This window comes from Hylobates moloch, unplaced genomic scaffold (assembly GCF_009828535.3).
Source record: "Hylobates moloch isolate HMO894 unplaced genomic scaffold, HMol_V3 SCAFFOLD_15, whole genome shotgun sequence".
Classification (NCBI taxonomy): domain Eukaryota; kingdom Metazoa; phylum Chordata; class Mammalia; order Primates; family Hylobatidae; genus Hylobates; species Hylobates moloch.
In genome coordinates, this window is record NW_026652290.1 from 7,409,477 (window position 1) to 7,434,373 (window position 24,897).

At 59.8% G+C, this 24,897-nt stretch overlaps 4 protein-coding genes across 6 annotated transcripts in view; 1 reads left to right on the forward strand and 3 right to left on the reverse strand.

The window, feature by feature from the left end:
• FSCN2 (fascin actin-bundling protein 2, retinal) overlaps positions 1 to 1,531 on the forward strand; it is a 9,922-nt gene extending 8,391 nt beyond the window's left edge. Inside the window, exons 3-5 of the mRNA XM_032753672.2 lie at positions 365 to 486; positions 844 to 1,011; positions 1,095 to 1,531. Of these exons, the coding sequence (XP_032609563.1) occupies positions 365 to 486; positions 844 to 1,011; positions 1,095 to 1,300 (496 nt within the window). The 3' untranslated portion in view covers positions 1,301 to 1,531. The remainder of the gene's footprint in view (positions 1 to 364; positions 487 to 843; positions 1,012 to 1,094) is intronic.
• Positions 1 to 24,897, reverse strand: part of LOC116483644 (retinal rod rhodopsin-sensitive cGMP 3',5'-cyclic phosphodiesterase subunit gamma) — a 223,324-nt gene that overhangs the window by 100,862 nt on the left and 97,565 nt on the right. The window lies entirely within an intron of this gene.
• FAAP100 (FA core complex associated protein 100) lies at positions 3,975 to 16,329 on the reverse strand. 3 transcript variants are annotated; one of them, XM_032177296.2, is made up of 9 exons: positions 16,079 to 16,329; positions 15,841 to 15,965; positions 14,163 to 15,118; positions 13,117 to 13,273; positions 10,840 to 11,609; positions 9,676 to 9,812; positions 7,926 to 8,042; positions 5,394 to 5,480; positions 3,975 to 5,037 (listed from the first exon to the last, which is right to left on the reverse strand). In XM_032177296.2, exons 1-9 carry the CDS (start codon positions 16,241 to 16,243, stop codon positions 4,906 to 4,908), a joined length of 2,646 nt encoding a protein of 881 aa, XP_032033187.1. In that variant the 5' UTR covers positions 16,244 to 16,329; the 3' UTR covers positions 3,975 to 4,905. The 3 variants fall into 3 exon arrangements, with proteins under 3 accessions (XP_032033187.1, XP_032033189.1, XP_058284341.1); XM_032177298.2 differs by having other exon boundaries at positions 16,107 to 16,125; XM_058428358.1 differs by having other exon boundaries at positions 15,647 to 15,965; positions 16,107 to 16,121.
• NPLOC4 (NPL4 homolog, ubiquitin recognition factor) overlaps positions 20,833 to 24,897 on the reverse strand; it is a 75,136-nt gene continuing 71,071 nt past the window's right edge. The window contains exon 17 of the mRNA XM_032177300.2: positions 20,833 to 23,361. Coding sequence (XP_032033191.1) covers positions 23,207 to 23,361 — 155 coding nt within the window. The 3' untranslated portion in view covers positions 20,833 to 23,206. The remainder of the gene's footprint in view (positions 23,362 to 24,897) is intronic.

Below are 24,897 nucleotides of genomic sequence, written 5' to 3' on the forward strand. Positions count from 1 at the left end.
CACCACCACCATCACCACCATCCCCATCTCCATCACCACCATCCCCATCTCCACCATCATCCCATCCCCATCCCCATCCCCATCTCCACCATCACCATCCCCCTCTCCATCCCCATCCCCATCCCCATTCCCATCACCTGCACCATCACTTCCACCACCATCACTGCCTCGGCCATGAGGACTGCCATAGCATCTCAGTCAGAAAGGAAAGCCCACTGGGGTGGGGTAGCTCCTGATGGTAGTGGGTGTGTCAGTGGAGGGCAGGCTCCTGTTCCACTCTTTGGAACCTGAGGAGGATGGGGAAGCGAGACCCTGCACCCCCATCTCCTGCTGTTCTGAGGAGACCTTTTGCTGCTTCCTCCAGTTCCGCCAACACCATGTTTGAGATGGAGTGGCGTGGCCGGCGTGTAGCACTCAAAGCCAGCAATGGGCGCTACGTGTGCATGAAGAAGAATGGGCAGCTGGCAGCTATCAGCGATTTTGCGGGTGAGCACTCTGCCTGCCAGGGACTGGGGCAGGGGCTGTCTCCACCCAGGGAAAGGACCTGCCCAGACACCCCATCTCCACCAAGAGCTGGACCCCCCCGCCCAGCCCATGGAATGGGTGCTGTCATGGAGTCATACTTGCTAGTCAAAGTAACTCGTCTTGGCAAGGGAAACAGGTCTGAGTGTCCTTATCTCCTTATCTCCGCTTCTGGGAACCCCCTAGGCGCCTTGCCAAGGCTGCACATGAGGCAATGGCAGGTCTGGGTCCAGGTGTGGCGTTTCCCAGGGGCCCCACCCCGCCTGGCCTGGACAGGGAAGGTGGCGGGAGGGGCAGCGCAGCAGACGCTCTCCCCGCCAGGCAAGGACGAGGAGTTCACCCTCAAGCTCATCAACCGGCCCATCCTGGTGCTGCGCGGCCTGGACGGCTTTGTCTGCCACCACCGCGGCTCCAACCAGTTGGACACCAACCGCTCCGTCTACGACGTCTTCCACCTGAGCTTCAGCGACGGCGCCTACCAGATCCGAGGTGCGTGGCGGGCGGGGTGGGCACGCGGGAGCGGGGGTGGCAGCGGGCAGGTGGGCAACCCCCTACGCCGTCCCTTCCCCCAGGCCGCGACGGAGGATTCTGGTACACGGGCAGCCACGGCAGCGTGTGCAGCGACGGCGAACGCGCCGAGGACTTCGTCTTCGAGTTCCGCGAACTCGGCCGCCTGGCCATCCGCGCCCGGAGCGGCAAGTACCTGCGCGGCGGCGCCTCGGGCCTGCTGCGGGCCGACGCCGACGCACCGGTCGGGACTGCGCTTTGGGAGTACTGAGGCCGCGCCCAGACCAGCCTGTCGCGCATGAAACCGTGTCTGTCCCGCAGCTGTGGGTGGGCTCCGGGGCGGGCGCCGCTTGGGGGTCCTGCAGCCAGAGGTGGAGGAGGCCCACAGTTCTCCCCAAACCAGAGAGCGCCCAGAACTTCCCAGTGCCCAAGGACTCCTGTCTGGGAGGTGGTCTTGTGGATGGGCAGGGTAACCCAGGCCGGTGGAGGTGGGGAGGTCTGGAGGACGGGGGCTGGGGGACTGAGCCTGGGTGGGTTGAAGCCATCAACACCCACCACAGATGACCTCACTGGACACCGCCACTCCCCAACCTAGGTCCTCAACCCTCCCTAGCCCCTGGCAGCCCCTGCAATGCTCGTCCTTCCTTGTGCACTGCTCAAGGCCAGGCAAGTGGCAGAGGGTGGGGGAGAGCCAGTCCTGGGGAGGTAGGACCAGCCAGCCAGCAAGGGGAGGAACTGGCTGGGATACCCCTCCCCTAAGCCCACCAGCCTTAGGGACAAAGAAGGGCAGGCTTCCATGGTAAGAGGCTGGAACTCCCCAGTCACGTGGGCAAGGTGAGTCCGAGTTAACCCTTGGAGGACCAGGTGCCACCTGGTCCAAGTTGGCAGGGAACGGCAGTGGCCCTGGAGCTCGGGCTGTCCCTGCAGCCTGCAGTGTCCCCTGGTGGCAGCCAAGGGGAGGTGGAGTCTGTGGCTGGGGCAGGACTGGGGGCACCAGGTGGAACCGCAGTGGCTGCCACTCAGCACCTCCAGGCTCCCCCCTCAGCAGAGTCTTGGAGAGGGTCTCCCTGCACTGCCCTGCCTGACGTGAACTTGGCCTGCCACTGCGGGAACACCTGCTTCCATCCACATCCACAGCCTGGGGCACGGCGGGAGGCAGAGGCTAGGAAGCGGAGGGTGGGGTGGGAGATCAAAGAAACTCTTTGGAATGGAATAATGGCTGGGCCTGGAAGGGTAGGCCCCACTGCTGCTGCTGAGGCAGGTACTCCGTGCAGACAGAGACAGCTGCCAGGTGGTGTCTAGCAGGTGCCCGTAGGAGGAGGGTGAGGAAGAGCTGCTGTCACCCCACATGAGAGTTGGACTGAGAGTCATGCAAGGCTACGGTGTCAAGCCAGGATCGGAGCTGGAGCAGGTGGAGGAAGCTGGAAAGGTCGAGAGGCCACCCCTGCCACCGGGGAAGGGCCTCACATAGTGAGAGCTCAGGCGCTGAGAGCCCAGGAGGTGTGCACTGAAGAGGTGAGGGCAGGGAGGCCCAGGATGGGCGACAGGGTCTGGCCACACCGTGGTCTGCAGGCTCCCCGAGAAGCTGTGGACCTGCCACCTGCCTCTGAGGCTAAGCCCTCCTCAAATGCCGAGTGTTGAGAGCAGGTTCCTTCGAGTTGGGTGCATTTTGCCCAGTCCCTGTACACTCTGGCGGCAGGGTGGGGCTGGGGACTGCCCACTGTGATCCCTCCTCTCCTGCTTCTGTAAATTTGCTTTTTGTTCCATGTGACCTGCTCTCTTGACCCCTCAGGGTCTGCGCCACAGCTTTCTTTTCGGGGGGACCACATGGCGTCTATGAACTAGGCATCCCCACAGCAGGATCTCGGGCTGGCAGGTGGGCATGAACGTTTTTAAACACACCAGCACTGATGCCTCCATATGGGTGACCCTGGAGAATGCCCCAACAGAGTCGGGACGGCGCCTCAGCCCTGGTGGCCAGCACTGCCTTAGGTCAGGAGGCTGCAGTGCCAAGGACAGCGAGCCACCTAAACCCCCAGTGTGTGCCCGGGGGTGTGGGGACACCAGTGCGGCTCATCCCAGTGTCTGCTCTTTCACGAGCCACAATGGTGCCCCCACACCCCCTGCACAGCTGAGGCTGACAGGGTTGGATGGTGCCACTGTTCTGGACAGACAGCAGCCTTGTGGAAGGCCCCTCAGGCTCCCAGCCTCCTGAGACCTGCTGGCATCCAGCTGAGGGTGGGGAGGTGAGTCCTGCAGGCGACCCAGATCTGTCAGCTCTGGGATCCTTGTAGCCTGTGATGGCGAGTGAGGGGCAGGCACAACCCTGGACACACCCCCCACCCCCAGGCACATGAACACAGACCCTGCACAGTCCTCCGCCCACTCATCCAGGACCTGTTTGGGAGTCCCCACGGGCTGGTCTAGCCCCTCACTCTCCCCCTGATGCTCAGAGCAAGACACAGGTACAAGCGCTGTATGAAGGTCAGAGCCAGAGGCTCCTGCCTGGGGGTGGCAGAGGACAGCCCTGGAGCACAGCAGGGATGGGACCTTTAAGGGGTGCAGGCCCGCCTCGGTGGGTGGCTCGCTTGGCCCCAGCTCTCCCAGCAAGCACGGGCCGTGGCCCCACTGAAAAGGCCGGGTTTGGAATGTCACCAGGGGGGCCTTGCTCCCTGAGATGTGGCAACCACTGAGGGAGACAAACCCTGACTAGGAGCACCCCACAGGCCCCTCCCACTCCACGAAGAGGAACGCAGGGGAGAGCCAGGCAGGGGCCCCAGGCCTCCCAGACACCCCCTTGGAGCAGAGCCCTCCTCAGGGTAACTGGGTCACAGGGACACTTCTTCCTTGGAGGCCACCCCAGTGCTGGGGGATCCCAAGCAGCGCCATGGCTCTAGAGGGAGCCCAGAGAGGGTGGGAAGGGGTGAGAAAAAACAGCCGAGGCCTGAAGTTTCACAGACAGGGTCGTTTGTCACAGCAGACAAGCACCTCACGGCTCCTACCCGCACTCATCGCGGACAGTGCCTGCAGCGGGAGCGGCGCGAGCACCCTCCCCAGATGAAAACACCAGCACCAGGAGGTGGGCCGTAGCCCAGGCTGAGGGAGGAGGCTGGGGGCTGGGGCTCAGGGTGCCCCCCGGGCCACAGCGCCACCCTGAGTGGCCCTGAAAATAGTGCACAGTGCTGGGTACTGCCCCGGCCAGAGGCACCTAGTTGTTGAGCATTCTGGCCACAGGCCACCAGATGGCCCTTCCTTGGTGTGGCACGAGGCCACGGGCACTTGCAGGAGCTCCCTGCATGCTGTTTTGTGCTTTGGTCTCAGGGAGCACCCTCCTACCTCGGGGTCCCAGAGTGGGCAGCCGGGCAGGTATGAACAGTGTGACAAGAGTCCCGTGGGGCACCTGGTAGTGCCACCCAGAGGGGCAGCCGGTGCTCCTGGCGGTGTGGCAGCAACAGTTACTCACCCCAAGTCCAAACCCCAGAAATCCTGTTTCTCCGGCCCTCAGGGTCCAGAATGCACGGCATTGCCTCCTGGCCTCAGGGGCTGCTGCTGTGGCGGGAAGGCTGCCCAGCAGTGAGGAAGGCGAGTGCAGGGGCTGCGGCCGCGGTCAGAGAAGGAGAGACAGCAGCAGAGGACACGAAGCTGGACCGGCCAGGTTCAGAGCCCGCCTCGGTTGCTCCCAGTCAGAATCTGCTTTGTGCTCCACGGCCTCCGAGCACTTTCATGAGTGTTCTGCTCCTACGTGGCCAGGTCCCACCTTCCCTGACGGCTCTGGCCAGGCCAACTCAGGTTTCCTCTAAAACCATGAAGGCCTGAGGGGCTGTTACAGAGGCTGGAAGCGTAGCCAGAGCCGCGGCCAGGGGCAGGCCCGCCTGGTCACAGCAGGATGAGGCTGGGGTGGCGCAGCTGCCGGTACACCTGCAGCAGCCTCTGGGCAGTGGCACAGGAGCTGGCCTCATCCTCTGTGCATAGCCGGTCGCGCAGGGTCTGCACCTCCCGCAGCAGCGTCTGCAGGTGGAGCAGACACAGCTCAGGCCCCCACCTGGCCCTGGGGATGTCACTGGGTACTTCTAGGGGACCCACCACTCGCAGGACCCTACTTGGAAAGTGGCAGGTGGTCCGAGGAAGAACACTCATCCGGAACCTTAAAACATGGGACACACAGCCTGGCCTGGACACCCGGCCCCTCAAGTAGGATGAGGGGCAGGAACAGCCATGGCCGCTCGGACTCTGCCCCAGGCCCATGGGAGCGAAGCCCATGCTCTGTGAGGACTCTGCGGACCCCGAGTGACTGGAGAGGGGCCTGGCGATGGGCGCTCCTGGCTACCCGGTGAAGGGGACTGCCCGGGGCACCAGGTGCTCACCTCGTGGTTGGCGTGAATCTGGCGGAGATACTGCACACGGAGATCAGGAGCGCTGGAGCCCTGGGCAGCCTGCTCTGTCACCATCGTCTGGGGGGACAAAGGGAGCATGCTGCAGAGGGTGTGCCCCAGCACCTGCCCCCACACCCCTTGGAGCAGGGTGACCCTCTCCCTCTATCTGCCCGGTGCTGCCTCCTTGCCTGACACCACCCCCCCCCCCCCCCCTGCCTGGCACCTCCCCCCACCTCCCTGCCTGGCACCCCTCCCCGCCCCAGCGCTTTGCTGTTTTCCACCTTGCTGTTCACCTCGACTTACTGCCCTCCAAAGTGGCAGGACACAGAGCCCCTGGCCTGACAGTTTCTTGGAAGCAAACTCGTTTGGTTTTTTTCTCTCCACTGCTGGGATCTTCCCTGTCCCCAAGAGCCACACTCTGTGCAAATCCAGACCTGCCTACTGCCCCCTTCTCCCATCCTGGGCTTCAGGCCTGAAGGCCGCTCAGGAGAACAGACCAGCCAGGGAGCTGCCTCAGCATCTTGTGCGGAGACCCTGGCCTGGCCGTTCACTCATTAATGCAGCACAGCCCAGTGTGGGCTGCGGCACCGGCTCCCTGGGCTTGGATCTAAATTGCCAGATGGGACCGGGTGTGGTGGCTCAGGCCTGTAATCCCAGCACTTTGGGAGGCCAAGGCAGGCGGATAACTTAAGGTCAGGAGTTCAGGACCAGCCTGACCAACATGGTGAAACCCCATCTCTACTAAAAATAAAAAGAAATTAGCCGGGCGTGGTGACAGGAGCCTGTAATCCCCGCTGTTCGGGAGGCTGAGGGAGGAGAATCGCTTGAATCTGGGAGGCAGAGGGTGCGGTGAGCAGAGATCTCACCACTGGACTGCAGCCTGGGTGACAGAGCCAGAGCTCTATCTCAAAAAAACAAACAAAACAATTTCCAGATGAGCCTGGGCAGTGAGGCTCCTGCAGGCTCTTGGAGCAAAGCAACTGAGAAGAGATCACGACACCCTGAGGGGCAGCACTGGCCTGCCTGGGGCCCCAGAAGTGCTGGTAGCTGTTGTGGGCTGGGTCGGGTCCTGAGCACTCCTGTTCATGGGGCGGGCACCTGGCTGTTGGGGGACACTAAGGTCTGCGGCCCGAGATGAGATCTGTGTCCAGGAGGCAGCAGCAGTGCATGGGCTCCTGTGCGCTGACTCAGGCCCCCCAGATTCATGCAGAAGCCCTAGTGCCAGCACTCACAGCCTGGCTGTGTCTGGAAATGGGGTATCTGCAGATGATCAAGATGAGGTCACTGGGGTGGGTTTGACCCCACACGACTGTGTCCTTGTAAGAAGAGGGATATCTGGACACAAACCCAGGGGCTGGTGCTCTGCTCTTGGCAGGGGATGGGACTTTCTTGGGGACCAGATGGCCCAGTGGGCAGAGTTTCCTCTGACAGGCAACACCTCAGCCCTGGAGAACCCCCTGGTGCCCCCAGCACTCAGGACTAGACCCCCAAGCCCAGGCAGCCCCATCGTGGTGCTGTGAGATCACTGGGGTCACGGTGCTGCGTGACATGCTCATCAGGGTCATGGCAGTGTCACAGTGCAGGGCGCAGGGTCCTTGCACCAAATGAGATCTCTGGGTCATGGTGCTGCGTGAGCTGACGTGTTCATTGGGGTCGGCCATCTGAGCCACCTGCCAGGGCTGGGCAGAGCCACTGTTCGCAGAAGGGCCTGGTCTCCAAGCGTTACCACAGTGCCCACGGGAGTGGAGCTGGCGTCAGGCTACAGGCCCTGGGTCTTAGGGTTGGGCAGGCCTGGGCATGCACGTTGATAACAAGCCCAGGTGGAGCCGAGGCAGGGACCACCCCTAACAAGAAACTCCAGAACCGGTTTCTAGAGTCGCTGCAGACCCACCATATGGGCCAAAGCTGCGCTACAGTCCTAGCAGGCGGGCATGATGGCTGCCTTGCTGAGGGCATGAGCCTAGACTTTAGCTTGGAACTTGGAGAGCTTCTCAGATCTGGCAGTCGCTGGCCCAAGCTGGCTCTGGGCACAGCATGGAAGCAGCTATTCCTGTGCCAGGGAACTCCTGGGGCTGTGAGTGGGGGGAGCTGCAAACTCCACTCTCTTGGCAAAGATGTGGAGGCTCCTAGCACCTTGTTCTAGGATCCACACCCAGGCCACGGCCTCTCCATGCAGCCTCTGCCCAGCCAGAGAAGGGAGGAAACCTTGGGCTGACCTTGCAGGTCACAAATAGAAACCCACTGGCCTAGTAGCCTGGGCAGTCCTTGGACTCACAGGCGCCCAGGGGGTGACGGCACACCTGCGGAGCAGCATCGGCCTCCTGAGAGGGTCCACCCCATGCCTCTCATCGCCCAAAGCCCCGCTGCACAACACTGCACACAGCAGCAGAGCAGGCTTGGATCGTCCTACAACTCCCTTGCAGGGAGCCACAGACCCCGTGGCCAGCAGCTACAGGGTCCCATTCAGGGACCTTAGTGAGCGACCCATAGATCCTGGCCACCTTCCCGAGCGGCCCGACATACCTGCATGCGCCCGACAACGGCATGGTGCGCCCTGCAAATGTCGGCCAGAGAGGAGCTTTCCACTTGAATCTCCACGGCCTGGATGGGCCCTGCTGGGCAGAGGTCAGTCATGGCCACCTGCAACACAGGAGCCACCTCACTGCCTGCCTATGGCACTCCCACCTGCCCGGGGGGCTCAGGCTACACAGGAGCCTCCCCAGCTGGCAGCACGTGAGGCCCTGAGATGGTCCCAACCCCCTGCCCTGGGCTGTCCTATACCCTGAGGGAGGCAGAGCTCAGTACCCTGGTTTAGCTTTCTCCACCTGAAGAACCAGCCACCAACCAATGGCAAGAACCTGTTCTGCACCCAGATGTGTCCAGGAAGAGCCCGTCCCTCAGACCTGTGGAATTCACACAGGGCCCTGAGCCAGATTGGGGCCTGCTCCAGAAGGCAGCCACTACTGTGACACACCTTATGGACAACCTACATGTAGATCCTGCCACGCCCTTGGGGGCCCAGACCTGTCCCCCCACACCGGGCTACACAGATCACCTCTGGCAGCAGGGTTAGGGCATCGCTGTGGGCACTGGGAGCTGCTGGGCCTATCTATGGGACACCCACCTGTCCCTTAGGAAGATTGGACTGAGCTGAGCTGGACAACAAAGAATGGCAAGAACAGGCCAAGAGCCAGGAAGCCGAGTTTATTCTGCACACGCAGCACATGAGGTGAGACGCCAGGGGCCTGGGGAGCCCAGAAAGGACACAGTCACCTGCGGCTCTCCCACAGGGGCTGTCAGCACCGACCTGCAGGGCCACCAACAGACCCCAGCATCAGGGCTGAAAGGGCTGTGTAGAGGGCAGCCAAGGTACCCGAGGGCCGAGGCTTGATTCCAAGTGCAGACTCTGGCTGGGCACGGTGGCTCATGCCTGTAATGCCAACACTTTGGGAGGCTGAGGTGGGCGGATCGCCTGAGGTCAGGAGCTCAAGACCAGCCTGGCCAACATGGTGAAACCCTCATCTCTACTAAAAACACAAAAATTAGCCGGGCGTGGTGGCGGGCGCCTGTAATCCCAGCTACTCAGGAGGCTGTGGCAGGAGAATCGCTTGAACCCAGGAGGCAGACGTTGAAGTGAGTCAAAATCGCGCCACTGGACTCCAGCCTGGCGACAGAGCGAGACCCGGTCTCAAAGAAAACCAAAACCAAAACCAAGTGCAGACTCTGAGCCCCAGGCAGCCTTGCCCATCCTCAGGGACACACGTGTCCTGGCAGCCTGGGCTACCCTGCAAGAGCCTCTGCTGGTGGGACCTGAGGGTGTGCTGGAGGCACCACAGTCACGAGTCTCTGGAAAGGTGTGCACGACAGAGGCTGGAGACCAGCAGTGCCATTTGCCATTCAGCGGCTTCCGTGACAGGTCTGAAGCCCTCTGGCAGTGCAGAGGGTTAGCGGGGCTGCTGCTCCTGGGGTACAGGTGTTGGCGGCAGCACTGTGGAACCCGCTATGACTTCAGTCATGTGCAGGGGAAGCGGGCCCCCATGATGGACAGGGCTGGACAGGGCCAGTCCTGGGGGATCTGAGCTGCAAGGCCCTCCCTGCCTGAGTGGGGTCTGCTTGCTGCGAGGGGAAACTGTCGTATCAGAGTCCTCCGGGAAGCTTGGGAAAAGGCTGCCGGGCTCCCACCCAGGGTGAGGGGTCCTCCCAAGCTCCAGCCCAGGGGCCCCACCCCAAGAACTGCTGGTGCCTAGGCTCGTTTCCCTGAACCCCTGCTTGCCTCTCGGACGATGAGGTGAACGTCAGCGCCATCAGGGGCCACTCCCTGGATGGAAGATAGCGCTCGGGCCCTCACGACGTCCACAGCAGCATTCTCAGCAAGGAGCCACTGCAGGGTGGCGCAGCACAGGGGCACACCTGGAGGGGAGGCACCAGCCGAGAGCTCAGCCTGATCCTACCAGGTGGGCTCAGCCGATCCTACCAGGTGGGCATCCGCATAGCTGCCCCAAAGTGCCCTTCCCAGAGCCATCTAAGCATCCCAGCTGTCCACAGCCCCACCCTAAGCTGCGGTGTGGTCAGCTGACCCAGGGGAAGGAGGCCACTGCTCATCTTTCTCTGCTACAAGTCCTACGATGGGTGGTGGCAGTTACAATCTGTGGAAGGTGAAAACCTCACTTTGGGGGACCTGCTAACGCTACTGGGGGCTGATGTTAGGAGCAGGCAGCTCCGCCCCGGCACTAGGCAGAAACACCCCAAGGGATGGCTGCGGCTGCCCACTCTGCACAAGCCCAAATCCAGAAACCATCCAAATACCCATCTGCAGCAGAACGGTGACATCTGCACCTGCAACACAGAGGGTCTCACACACATCGGGGAGCAAGGGACAGACACAAAGAAGGGACCGCACACTCCATTTCGTGGAGCTCACACACGCCTGATGAACGGTGCTGGGGCTTTGGGGTGGGCGCAGCTGCCTCCCTCCCTGGGTGCCCGCACTGTGAAGCTCACAGTTTGGCTCCTTTGTGACTCTTCTGTATTTAGGTTATGCTTCCATATATAGGTTTAAAAAACACAACTGAAAAGAAATACATGGTGAGAGGGCTCCACATAAGGCCAGACACCAACAGCGGAGAGAATGCAGGTGAAGCTCATTTCCTGAGCAGAGCTCGCCAGGCTGGGGGGCCAGGCTGCCCCAGAAGCAGCTGGGAGAGGGAGGAACAGCCCATGTCCACAGGCCCGAGCTGGGTGGGGTGGAGTGGCTCATGCAGGTAATCCCAGCATTTTGGGAGGCCCAGACGAGATCAATCGAGGCCAGGAGCTCGAGGCTGCAGTGAGCCATGATTGCACCACTGCACTCCAGCCTGGGCAACAGAGCAAGTTCCTGTCTCTTAAAAAAAGAAAAAAAAATCCCCAAGGCTGAGCAAAGCCAATCAATGCCACCAACCTGAGTGGCCGTCCTTCAAGGCAGCTCTGAGCAGCTCCGCAGACACCTTGATGGAAGCCACAGATGGGGGCAGGTACTCGGCCCGCAGGGAGGCGGGTCCTGCTGGCTGGCTGCCAGGCTCCCGACAAGTTTCCAGAAAAGTGGCCACAGGGTCGCGGGTGGGGCCGAGTGGGGAGGGGGCCCATGTGTGGGGTGGGGCCAGGCCAGGGAAGCGCAGACATTGCAGCATATCCACTGTGTGCCTGCTCAAGGGCAGACAAACGCCCTCTTGCTCGGGCAGGACGTCGGAGGAGCACTCATCCAGAAAGGGGTCCTCAGAGTCCGAGGGGGCGAGGGCCCCGCCCACCACCTCCCTGAGACTGTAGAACAGCGTGCAGGATACAGTCACGGGCAGGTCGAGCCCGCCGGTCTCACCAGGGCCCAGGGGTAGCGTCACCTCCCGCCGAGCACCGGGGCCGAGCTGGTCCACAGGGATGGTGTAGGTGATGGCAGAGCAGGCCGAGTCCAGGTCGAGGGCACAGGAGCTGGTGAGCACCTGGATGCACAGGGTCCACCCCTGGTCCAGGCTGAAGTTGCTGCTGTTCTCTAGCACACAGGTGGCCATGAGCACATCCTGTGTCTGCAGGCGGCTCCAGGTGGTGCTGGTGGTGCAGGAGATGGGTCTGGGGCCCGTGCCGCTTGACAGCAGTGCACAGCTCACATTCATGGCCTCGTTGAGGCTTGTCAGTGCCTTGTTCCGCTGGTCAACCGCTTTCTTTAGAAAAGACACTCTGCAAAGGACAGACATGACCCCCAGGAGAGGGGGGGACACCCACAGCGCCCGGTGCCACATCTTGACTCAGGCCCGGTAGGCACCGAACCTGGCTCCACGACAAGCACACGGTGGATGTGGAGCCACGCCAGAGAGTGAGCCCCCGCCCCAGGGGCCTGTTTCTCCTGGTCCCACCCACACCGAGCCTCTCTGGAAGCTGCCTCCAGCCATCTGACCTGACCTCTCCTCTTGGACCACAGAAGGAAAGAGGACAGAGGATGAAGCTGGTGCTCGGGGGGCCTAGGCTGATCTGCCAGGTTCGAGAAGCCCACCACCCACATCTGGGCCACGCAGGGGCCAGGTGGTGCATTACCCCACCCTCAGCTCCCCAAAATGTTCCTAGAGGGCCTCTTTTCTCCCTTGCAGCCTTCATAGTGAAAACCAGGGGGGTCGCAGGCACTACAGAAACAGCCCTAAACCACAGGGACCTGGAGTGACAAGCCCCTTGCTCTCAGGACCCCAGTGGTTATGTGAGGGGAGCAGGGGAGGCTGCGCGCACTCAGTGTGTTCTCTCTGAATGTCCCGAAGCCAGTGCTGCGGGAGGAAAAGCACACTGGATCCTGCGCTGAGAGCAGGGAGGGTGAGGACTCAGCAGGGAACGTCTCCCGTGCCCCACTAGGGAGAAAGGGTGGGCTGCTGGGGGGCAGTCCCGGCTCATCTTCCAGAGGCAGCCGGGTAGCCTGTCACCAAACAGTGGGACGCATGAGGCTCTCAAGACATCTTAAGAGGACAAGTAACGGCTAGGCACGGTGGCTCACGCCTGTAATCCCAGCACTTTGAGAGGCCGAGGCAGGCAAATCACTTGAACCCAGGAGTTCGAGACCAGCCTGGGCAACATGGTGAAATCCCATCTCTACTAAAAATACAAAAACTACCCAGGCATGGTGGCAGGTGCCTGTAATCCCAACCACTCAGGAGGCTGAGGCGGGAGAATTGCTTGAACCCAGGAAGCGAAGGTTGCATTGAACTGTGATCGCGCCACGACACTCCAGCCTGGGTGACAGAGTGAAATTCTCTCTCAAAAAAAGAGGCGAAGTAGGGTCGGGCACGGTGGCTCACGCCTGTAATTCCAGCACTTTGGGAGGCTGAGGTGGGCAGCTCACGAGGTCAGGAGATCAAGACCGTCTTGGCTAATAAGGAGAAACCCCGTCTCTACTAAAAAATACAAAAAATTAGCCGGGCGTGGTGGCGGGCGCCTGTAGTCCCAGCTACTCGGGAGGCTGAAGCAGAAGAATGCTGTGAATCTGGGAGGCGGAGCTTGCAGTGAGCCAAGATCACACCACTGCACTCCAGCCTGGGTGACGGTGTGAGACTCCGTCTCAGAAAAAAAAAAAGAGGCCAAGTAATGGCCTGGCCTGGACCATTGCCACCCGAGGACACCCAGACCCAGGATGACCCCACACAGGGACACTACCTCCAGAGGATGGCAGCGCTAGCCTCTACCTGGCCTGAGCTGAGCTGCTCACCTCTCAGAGATGTTGCCAATTCCAGACAGCAGCTCCTTTATTTTCTGGCCTGCACTCTCTGTGGTCATCCTGGCTGGGCCAGGCATCTCAGAGTCCAGGTCCAGGCTGCAGGTCATCAGGCGGCCTTTGGCGGACAGGGCCAGAAGCTTGGTGCCACCTGGTGACAGACACACATGGGGCCTGGTCAGCAGGCTGGGAGGGGCAAGCAGCGTGACACTCAGTGGTGTTTCCCCGGACTCCAGGAAAAAAGTTGGAAGACGGCCAAGGCCGGTGTCCAGTGAGGAAGAGAAGGTCCCAAGGCAAATGCGCTGTCCCCACCCTGGGCTTCTGTCAGTGGCCCCGAGCCACGCCATCTCTGATCCCACCCATAGCCCTCTCTTCCGCACTGGAGACAGTCTGGCGTTTCCCTTCAAAGCCCTTCTCTCGTGCTGTGTATGTATTTTCCGTGGCGAGATTTATTAGCATGCTCACAATGTGAGCACACTCAGGAAAGTGCACTGGTAGGAGGTGTGTGGCTCTATTCCTCTCACCCCAACACTGGGAACACACAGCTAAAATCCTCTCTGGCTTTTTCTGTGGAAAACACAAAACTAGAATTCCACAATGCCATCTGCCTTTGGTCCAGAGCAGACTCACAGGCAGGCCACACCATGCCACGAGCAAGCGTTTGCAGCCTTTGGAAGAAAGGTGAGTCCGGAACAGATCTCCCTGGACTGCTTGCCACACAAGACCTGCCAAAGAGGCGCTTGCGGCGGACCCCCAAGATGCAGTTTCCTCTGAGTCCACAGCCAACAAGCAGCAAACTCAGATCCTACCAGGCCCAGGGCCACACCCTAGACCCCAGAGGCAGAGCAACACATAGACCCACTACCAGCCCCTGGCTTGACCTTGAGACAAGAAGAGAGTTAACCACTAGGCTGTATCAGCACCCATCAGCCTTGCAAAAGAACAAGCCCAGGAAAGGAAGGCGGCCTGATAGTAGCAGACAGCCAAAAAGGGTGCTCCACCCTGGGCTCCCATCTTTCATTTTAGACAGCAGCTCATACCTTCATGCGTCCTGGGAGACGCGGACAGCGAGACAACGCTGCAGATGTTCAGGCTGTCTGGGCACAGCATGGGGGGCAGGCCTCCCGGGCCTTCTTCAGGCTGCTCGGGGCCCAGCGGGGTGCTTCCCCGAGACAGATCCACCACACAGAGGTCAGAAGGGGTGCTGTGGTACACGCGGCCACCCCCACCACAGGCAGCGCAGAGCACGGGGCCTGGGAGGCAGTACTCCCGCAACTCGGGCACCAGCCTCCCGGACTCAACCCAGCTGGCCTTGATGGCCAGCATCCGGCCGTGGTGACCAAGGGCCACCAGGCAGTCACAGTGCACATCCTCATCAGGCAGAAAATTCTCTGCAGCTTCTGCAGCCTGTAGCTCTGTCTTCAAGGCCCCTATGAAGATGACGGGCTCCTCCAGGTGATGGAGGATCTTGACAAGGGCATTTGGGTCACCAGGGGCTGACCTGGAGGTGACCAGGGCCTTCAGGATCACACAGCAGAGCTGGCCATCAGGGAGACCACAGAGGACCACAGGTGACTGCAGGAGGGTGGCATCAGCTCCAAAGAGGAGCCCGAAGAGGGCATCCTCCAGCGTGAAGCCCCCAGAGCCCCCGAGGAGGTCGTGTGGGACCCCGGAGCCTGACGGTGACACACAGCACAGCACTGGAAGGAAGTGGGGGGCTGCAGGCTTTCCTGGGACCCCGGCTGGGGGGGTGTAGGAGGACAGCTCCACCTCACCGATCTGGCCTCCTGGCCGGGGGTCCTCCCCAGGACAGGGCTGCTCAAACAGCTGCATCTTCCATCGGGCAGGGCCCTGCACCAGGGTGACCAGGACACTGTCCAGCAAGGTGAACGCGCACAGCCCAGCATCGGGAAAGATGCAGGCATCAGGGTCCACAGGGATCACGGGGGAAGGCTGGTCACCATCCTCGCTGTCCCTGTCATCCTGGCTCGTAGACCTTTGAGAACAGAGACGCATTGGTCAGGCCTGGGCAGGGTGGGATTCCCACGTTCTCTTCACAATAACCTGGCATGGTGTACTCTGGCTCAGGGGTTCCCACAGTGACCCCCAAGGCCGCTCAGCAGTCCATCTGCCACATGGCCTCCCACCTTCCCCACGAAGGATACTCTTCACAGGAAGTACCAGGCATCCAAAACCAGCTTGAACGGACACCCCTCAGCATAGAACCGTCAGGCTGAGGCCCAGGCTGCAAAGTACACAGGCTGCCCCCTCTACAGCCTGGGCCACGGTCAGCAGCTGCTGGCTCTGCACTGAAGACAGGCCTGGCTGCCCGGAGCTCGCTTCCTTCCGACCCAGATGGTGTCCACTGATCACTGACTCGGGGTCACGGTGCCTTTGCTGTCTCCTCCCTCCAATAAAGACCCAGCCTTGGAGGCGTGTCTCACCAGACAGCACCGGGCCACCAGGGCCCAAAGGACAGGATCCCGCGCCCCACCGTGGGCTTGACCATGTGAACCCCACTTACTAAGGACTGTGAGCAAGACACTTGCAGAAAGAGTGCTGGGGACAGGGGCTCCAGATATGGGCAGGGATGGCGGTCAAGGCTTCAGAGCTGGCGGCAGCCCGGGTCCCCAAGCGCGATGAGGTGGGGCTGCTCGCTCTGAAGCAGTCCGGGGGCAGCAGAGGCGTGCGGGAGGGAGGCCGCGGGCCCGCCCTCACCTGCTCCTGCCCGGGTGGTCCAGCGACAGGCAGTAAAGGCCCCTCCGGGCGCACAGCGCGTACAGCAACCTGCGCGGCGCCAGCAGCTCCAGGTGCCACACCTGGTCGGGGAACCGGAACGCCGCCTGCGGACCGGGGCGCGGGTCAGGCCGACGCGACGCGCCGGCCTGCGGTCTTCATTTTCACGCGAACCGCCACCCTCGCCCGGCCCCTCCCGCCCCCGCGGGCCGGTGCTCACGGTCAGCAGCCCGCCCTCCTGGTCGTACACGTAGACGAGCTCGCTCCCTGTGGACAGGAAGACCTCCGCCTCGTGGCACAGCACGCGGGGCTTGCCCGCCGCCAGGCCCCCGAGAGGGCAGCAGAAGCCCGCCAGGTAGCGGACCCGCGGCGCGGCGCCAGCCATCCTGCACGCGGGCCCGTCAGTGAGGAACCCCGGCCGCGCGGCGGCGGCTCCGCCTCGGAGCGCTTTACGGCAGCCCGCTATGCGGCGCGACGTCCGCCGTAAAGCGGTCGGCGGTGCAAGGGGCGGGCCGGAAAGGCCGCGCTGCTGGGACTCGGGGAGCTGGGGCGGCCGCTGGGACCCGCGGGGAGCAGGGGAGCCTTCCTAGGGACTGCGGCATCGTGCCGCAGGTCGAGGTTGACCCGGCCGGGCTGGTGGGAGCCCTCGGCGGCTTCATGGCCCCGGCTGCTGCACGGGTTCCCCAGGGTGAGGAAGCGGGGCCTGGCCGAGCAGAGGTTGCTCTTGGGCGGGGCTGGATCCCGCTCCATTCGGCGCGTCTCTCCGGAACAAGGGCTCAGCTCCTCGGGCTTTTGCGTAAACTCCTCGATTCTCTGGGCTCTCGGAGAGCAGCTGGGTCCTGCCGGAGCGCACTCCAGCCGGGGACGGGGTGGGGCAGCGCCCGCTCTTGTCATCCTAGGGATGGGTCTCTGCCCTGTGCTCCGCGAGCCGCCCCCCGGCCGCCCCCACGTTCAGGGCGCAGCGGTGTGAGCCAGCTTAGGTGGAAGTGCGTCCCTCCCTCCGTGGCTGAACACGTGGGGACAGGGAGTACACCAATGGGGTTTCTGGGTTGGGGGCAGATGACAAGAAAATGACTATGAGTCAGGGCAAGACACCTCCACCCTTTCCCTCCTGGCAGCTCTCCACTTCCTCCAGGAGAGAAGTACTGACCAGAGAACGCCCCTGGAGGGGCCTGCAATACGGACACCTGCTCCGTGGTGGGAAGAGAGCGGAAACCAGGCACACCATTCACAAGTAAATGAACAAGGAACCCCGCCCCCGGCCCGCCTCCCTTCGTTTAAGAAGCCAATCTGAAGAGCGCTAAGGCCAGACACCCTTGAGGGAGAGTCTAGGGGCAGGGCTGCAAAACTGGGCTTGGAAGTTAGGCAGACATCGTGGAGTCTGGGTGCACCTGCTGGAACACAAAGCACCACGTGCAGATGTCCTGACCGCCCACCCTTTGAGGTTGGGGTGGGGACTGACCCTAAAGCAACGGGGATGTCTGATTCTGGATGTTGGGTTAGACAGACTCAAGTGCGGCACCTGGAGTCAGTTCCTTGCTTCTTTCTCGCCAGGGCTGCTCTGAAAGTGTTTGGGCTGGAAATGCTGTCTGATGCTGGGGAGAGGAGGGCCAGGGGCATCTCATTTGGCCTTCAGAGTCAGGAAGTGCAGATGTCATATCGTTGTGAATTTCCCCACAGGGATCCTCCGCTGGTCTTCTGACCGAACTTCCCCACAGGAATCCGCGGGTCTTCTGACTGCTGGTTTTAACCCTCTGAAGCCTTGTGAATCACTCGCTCACACACACCAACTCCCATCCAGTCCTCCCAGGCCATCTCTTCCATACGGATGGTAACATGCCAAGACTGTCCTAGAGGAAATGATCACGATCACGTGGAGGGGGAAACGGACGTGGGAGAAGGCCCGCCAAACCAGTAGCCTCACCCGACGGTTTACTCCGCTGCCCACTCCACTCTGCTCCGGAGGCTGGCAGGCTTTTGGCCCCACGCCAAGCCCAGCTCCTTCTATCTGCAACAAGATTTATGATCAGTAGTCATGTGGGAGACCTTAAGCATGGATCCCAGGGGAAAGGGGGTGAGTTACACACAAGCAAAGGGCTCAAGGCCGGCTCTCCATCAGCTGCTGGGCTGTGCCATGCCCCACCTATACTTGGCGAAGGGTGATGAGGGCTGAGGCAGCCTCTCTGCCCGTGGGTGTGGAAGATGCACACACTCCTAGAGGAAGCCTTTAAGACAGCAGCGCAGACTGCTGGACACTGCGTTTCTATGCCCAACTTGGAGGTGGTATCATCTCCCTAAGCACAAATTATACGAAGGAGTCAATTGAGAAGGTCAGACTGAGGGGAGGGCAACCATGAAGCTCCAGGCTGTGTTGAGGGCGAAGAGGGCTGGGCCTTGAGGGACCTCTCCTCAGAGCAGCACAGCCCAATAAGGAGAACACAGCAGGAAGGTGGGGCAGGGACCCAGGAACCCGACTTCTCCCTTCTTTTTTTTTTGACACAGGTTCTCACTCGTCTCCTAGGCTAGAGTGTAGTGGCACAATCTCGGCTCACTGCAGCCTCAACACCCCAGGCTCAAGCCAACCTCCTGCCTCAGCCTCCCGAGAAGCTGGGACTATAGGTGCACACTACCACACCAAGCTAATTTTTTGTCTTTTTTAATAGAGACAGGGTTTCGCCATGTTGGCCAGGCTGGTCTTGAACCCCGGGCCTGAGTTCTATTTCTAAGCAGTTCAATTTGCTTGATTTCATGGGGGAGTGGCATCCAGAACTATGTTTTAAATTTTTTAATTTTGGCCGGGCACAGTGGCTCATGCCCGTAATCCCAGCACTTTGGGAGGCCGAGGTGGGCAGGATCACAAGGTCAGGAGATTGAGACCATCCTGGCTAACACAGTGAAACCCCGTCTCTACTAAAAATACAAAAAAATTATCTGGGCATGGTGGCGGCGCCTGTAGTCCCAGCTACTCGGGAGGCTGAGGCAGGAGAATGGGGTGAACCCAGGAGGCGAGCTTGCAGTGAGCCGAGATCACGCCACTGCACTCCAGCCTGGGCAACAGATTAAAAAAATTTTTTTAATTTTTTGAGACAGTATTTTTTTTTTTTTTTTTTTTTTTTTTTTTGAGACGGAGTCTCACTCTGTTGCCCAGGGTGGATGGAGTGCAGTGGTGCCATCTCGGCTCACTGCAAGCTCTGCCTCCTGGGTTCATGCCATTCTCTCTCCTGCCTCAGCCTCCCGAGTAGCTGGGATTACAGGCGCCTGCCACCATGCACGGCTAATTTTTTTGTATTTTTAGTAGAGACGGGGTTTCACTGTGTTAGCCAGGATGGTCTCCATCTCCTGCCCTCTTGATCCACCTGCCTCGGCCTCCCAAAGTGCTGGGATTACAGGCACAAGCCACCATGCCTGGCCTATTTTTTGAGACAGAGTCTTACACTGTTCAGGTCGGAGTGCAGTGGCATAAACTCGGCTCACTGCAACCTCAGCCTCCTGGGTTCAAGCAATTCTCCTACCTTGGCCTCCCAAGTAGCTGGGATTACAGGCGCACACACATCAATACACTGGCTAATTTTTTGTATTTTTAGTGGAGATGGGGTTTTACCCCATGATGGGGTTTCAACCATGTTGACCAGGTTGGTCTCGAATTCCTGACCTCAAGTGATCCACCAACCTAGGCCTCCCCAAAGTGGTGGGATTACAGGCGTGAGCTGCCACACCCCCTCTTTTTTTTTTTGACAATCTTGCTGTGTTGCCCAGGCTGGAGTGTGCAGTGGCACAATCTCAGCTCACTGCAACCTCTGCCCCCGGGGCTCAAGTGATCCTCCAGCCTGGGCCTCCCAAGTAGCTGGGACTGCAAGTGTGCACCACCACGCCCAGCTAGTTTTTTATGTTTAGTAGAGACAGGGTTTCACCGTGTTGGCCAGAACTCCTGACCTCAGGTGATCCACCCGCCTTGGCCTCCCAGAGTGCTGGGATCACAGGTGTGAGCCACTGCGCCCGGCTTTTATCTTTACATAGAACTAAAGAGGATGAAAGTGCCGAGGATCTTCACTGGCTCTCACGTAAGACGGCCATGACCAGGTACTGGCTCACTGCATGGCCCAGGCTGCTGCTTTCTCTGATACAACTTCCCCAAGCCTCCTCACCTCAGCCTTTTAAATTTTTTTTCAGACAGGGTCTCACCCCATGGCCCAGGCTGGAGTTGCAATCACAGCTGGCTGCAGCCTCGACCTCCTGGGCTCAAGTGATCCCAGGAGCTGTGGGTAATCGAGTGAACTGCACTGTGTTGAAGGTGCAGAATTAGAGTCTGGGTGCTGGGGGACTCACCCTCTCGCTCATGGAGTCCAGAAGCCAGGAACCCTTGGTCACTGCCCTGTGGCCTGCTTCACCCCAGGACCTCCCTTCAGAAATTAGTTGGGGTTTTTGTTTTTCAGTAACTACTCAAGTCAGCTATGAGTCACTGGCCAAAGGACAAAGTAGTGCTGAACAGTGGCTGCCAGGCTCCTACCTGAGGCTCAGAGGGCACTTGTTCTAGACGCTTTCTGTTATCACAGGGAAAGACAGCTCAAGCAGGAACACAGGCAGCGTGTCGCCCCCAGGCCTCAGTCCTTGCTGCACCTGTGCAGTCTGGCCTTCTTGGGCTTTGTCCTTCACCTGCTGTTTGGCCACATGTACCTGTTCACAAAGCAGTGACTGTGGAGCAGCCACAGGGCTGACAGGTGGGGCAGAGATAGAAGAGGCACCCAAGGGCGGCCGGGCCGCCAAACACTGACACACTCTCCTCCCCACCCAGATGTTAGCACTTTAAGAAACTTATCGAGGAGCCAAGGTTGGGATCGGCTGGGGAAGTAGGATCCCCACCTTTAAATGGTCCATGCACGTGTAAAACAGTGATATCTTGGGGACAAATCCCCCCACGCTGAGCAGATGCCAGACAACAGTTGAGTGCGCAGGAAGGACAGACCAGGACCAGGCAGTTGCTTCAGGCGCTTTTATTAGGTTCCACTGCAGGGCTGGGGTCAATGTAATGCGAATCCAAGCCCAGTGATGCACACCTGTGAGCCGAAACAGAGCCGAAGCAGGAGCACCTGTGTCCCAGGAGCAGCTGGTTGGAGGGAGCCAGGGACAGGCCCCACCTCCTCTCTGGGCCAGGAGACTGGCAGCCGCTGTGTTCACCTGGGCAGGTGTGTACCCAGTCACCCCCACCAGGTTATGGTGCTGGTAGCATGAGAGGGTGTGTCCACACCAAGGGCAGGTGAAGATGCGAGGTGGGGCTGAGACCTCCCTCCCACAAGAGGAGGTGGCTGAGCCTCCCAGGGCCTGAGCTCTCACAGCAGGGCTCACCCCCAAGCCTGTATGCTTAGCTCTGACTCTCTTTGGACAATAAAATAAAGTGCATTACTGAACAAAGAGTAACTCAAAACCAGAAGCAGACAAATCGCCAATGCTTTTCCTTTAGCTAAAAGACAAAAGAAAACATGAATGATGTGAATGCCGGAACTTCAGAGTAAGGGAAATGCTGGTGGAGGACAACGGAAACTGTAATAGCGTGGTGGATAAGGATGAGCGAGTGGGAGAGGAACTGGCAACGCAGCTGTCTCTAGAAGTCCGTGCTGTCCAGCCCCTGCCCAGTGGTGGGGAAGGCCTTGGACTCACAGGGAAGCAATGCAGGAAGCCGTGGCCACCTAGGCTCACAGCTGATCTCGGGACCAGAGGAGACAGCAGAGGACAAAACTTCAGCGTGACAGCTGCTAGGAGGGAGAGCAGACGGCCCGTGGTGGGCAAGCTGGGAGTTGCACCCCCAGCAGTCCGCTTCAACCCAGCTCCTCTCCACCCTTCCTGACCCTCCACAATAGCTCTGCCGTGACCAGACCCAACCCAACTGGCCCCTGGTCCCAAGAGCAGATGAGCTGCATGGGCCTTCCACTTGGTGTCCCACGCCAGATGGACCTGGAGGTGCCAGCCACAGCCCTGACCACTTGAGAAGCCAACAGGCAAGTGTTGTCTGTTCATAGTGCCAAGAATGTGGGAGGGTCACATGGGCTTACCCCCCAGGATGGACACAGAAGTCCCTAAGCAGTCTGTAGCTGGGCCAGCCTCTCCCACGGGTGCAGAGCAGCCCAGATGTGGCCATCATTAAGGCAAAGAAGCATCAAGATGCCCACCACTCCCCGGGTAAGAGCCATGCCCCGGCCCAGCCACGCCACAGAGGAACACAGAGCACACACGCAGGATCCCACCAGGTGCTGTTCCAGATCGCCCAGGCTCCCTCTATTGGTACACTATCAACTGTGCAGTGCCCCAGAGAGGTCCCAAATGGCCCTTACAAGAGGCACAGCCCCTAACGCCCTCAGCCAGGCGGTGCAGTGGGACGAAGCAGCGTATTAGGGAGGGCCAGAGCGTCGGCACCGGCGACCCAGCTCTCCCATCCAGGCCATCGCAGGGCAGCCTCAGGGCAGACGCCACCACTGCTCCTGCTCAGCCTGCAGTATCTGCAGTTGCTGCAGCTGTGTGGCTTGGTAGAAAAGTCTCAGGCACTGAGGTTTACTTCAAGGGAGAACTGACTGGTGCCCCCGTCCACACTGATCACCCTGGACACAACCTCGGGGGCTTCACTAAAGGAGGGAAGGATGTGGAAACTAGTCTCTCTCACTCCCCTTTTGTGCAGTTTTTATCTTAAAAAAAAATAAATAAAAGTCTTCTGGGCAGGAATTACTGATAACTGTTATTATAACCAATGCAGACTTTAAAATCCCACCTGGACGTCGGGTGAGAGGAGGAGGGTGGGCAGCAAACCGACCTGAAGACCTGCAGAGGGGAGCTGTGTCCAGGGCCACTGCGTCCCCAGCAGACAACAGCTACCGGAAGAGGAAAGTGGCCCTCACAGGCAGGGTGTCTGCCACCAAGCAGTCAGACAAGGGGGCAACCAAGAGCTCCCAGCCAGAAAAACGTGGGGGGCAGGGAGGCCAAACAAAAAGCATTGAAAGGAAAAGGCTGGGTGGTGGCAGCATCAGCCCCTCCCTATGCTCCCCAATTCCAGGTGCCGTGTAGAGGTGAGAGGTCCTTCCAACACAGTGGGGGGCTTGTCAACAGGATTAGGCGTGAGGAGCCGCTCTGCATTTCCAGTCTGGAGACTGCATTCAGCCTGCAGAATACCAGTCGTGGTGCCCACTCTCCAGGGAGGAACGTACTGAGAAGCTTCAGTGGGTCAGGGAGCCCAGGACAGCCAGCCCCTTGTCCCTCCAGGGCTGCCCACTGTGGGGCAGTTACAGGGAACACACTCAGCAACGCTTCTGGCTTCAGGAAGGGCTGGGCTGGGCCCGGTCCTAGCCAGCAGAGGGCAGGCGCCCTAGGTCCTGGGAAGGCTACACATCTCGCAGTGGCCTGTGCCTGGCTGGTTCATGAACGTGCAGTGCTGACAGGCCCACATGGCTGCAGTGGCCGTGTGTGTGGAGCCGACGGCGCCGTATTCATGGAGACCTGGGAGCTGCATGCCAACTGTGCCTGCAGGGTGGGAGAGAAATGAGCACTCATCATTTCTGGCCCACCAGAGACTGCCAGAGTGTGGGCACTGGGGCAGGGGCAGGCAGCTGAGAGCTCCCCGCCCCCAACATCCCACCCAGTGCTGGTCCTGCCCACACAGCACTCCCACCACAGGCACGCTTCGAAGTGCTTTAATGCCCTTGGCTGTGACAGACTCAGAAAAATGCCTCCTGCACCACGGGGAGTAATAGGGAGCCTGTGCTTGCTGGTTCCTTTTTGTTGCAAAGGGTGCTTCTCCTTGTGAATAACGTAACTCCCTGGGGCATGTGCATTTGGGTTGTTTCCAGCCTTTTTTTTTTTTTTTTTTCCTGAGATAGGGTCTTGCTCTGTCACCCAGGCTGTGGTGCAGTGGCACAATCTTGGCTCACTGCAACCTCCGCCTCCCGGGTTCAAGTGGTTTTCCTGCTTCAGCCTCCCAAGTAGCTGGGATTACAGGCATGAACCACAATGCCTGGCTAATTTTATCTATTTTTTGGTAGAGCTAGGGTTTCACCATGTTGGCCAGGCTGGTCTCGAACTCCTGATATCAGGTGATCCACCCACCTTGGCCTCCCAAAGTGCTAGGATTACAGGTGTGAGCCACCATGCCCAGCCTCCAGTTTTGAGCTAATATGAACAAAGTTGCCAGGATCATTCTTCTACAATTTCTTTGTGGACCTGTGTTTTTATTTCTCTTGGATAAAAACAGAGTGAGGCTGGGTGCAGTGGGTCATGCCTGTAATCCCAGCACTTTGGGAGGCCGAGGTGGGTGGATCACTTAAAAGTCAGGAGTTTGAGACCAGCCTGGCCAACATGGCGAAACTCGGTCTCTACCAAAAATACAAGAATTAGCCAAGCGTGGTGGTGGACACCTGGAGTTCCGGCTACTCAGGAGGCTGAGGCAGGAGAATCCCATGAACCTGGGAGGGGAAGGCTGCAGTGAGCCAAGACCCTGCCACTTCACTCCAGCCCGGGCGACACAGCAAGACTCCATCTCAAAAACAAAAAACAGGCCGGGCGCGGTGGCTCACACCTGTAATCCCAGCACTTTCAGAGGCTGAGGTGAGCAGATCACAAATTCAAGAGATGGAGACCATCCTGGCTAACATGATGAAACCCCATCTCTACTAAAAATGCAAAAATTAGCTGGGGGTGGTGGCGCGCACCTGTAATCCCAGCTACTCGGAAGGCTGAGGAAAGAGAATGGCCTAAACCCAGGAGGCGGAGGTTGCAGGGAGCCGAGGTTGCAGTAAGCCGAAATCGCACCACTACACTCCAGCCTGGGCAACAGAGCAAAACTCCATCTCAAAACAAAACAAAACAAAAAAAACAAAAAAAACCCACCTAGGAATGAGTCTGCCGGCCCACAGGGTAATGAATTGTGTGCTGAACTTTCTAAGACCCTGAGACATAGTTCTCGCGAGGGTGGCACGGTTTTGCCTCCCACTCGCAAGGTGCGAGGGTTCCAGCTGCTTCACATCTTCACTCACACTTGATATGGTGGCCTTTTTTTCATCT

Bases quoted from the DNA above. Each gene is read 5' to 3' on its own strand.
- FAAP100 (XM_032177296.2), bottom strand. From the start codon at position 16,243: ATGGCTGGCGCCGCGCCGCGGGTCCGCTACCTGGCGGGCTTCTGCTGC. The intron at 9,813-10,839 runs GTTGGTGGCATT...CCTCCCCTCCAG, and splicing joins CTTGAAGGACGGCCACTCAG to GTGTGCCCCTGTGCTGCGCC. The intron at 5,481-7,925 runs GTATGTCGGGCC...TTGTCCCCCCAG, and splicing joins CCGTTGTCGGGCGCATGCAG to ACGATGGTGACAGAGCAGGC.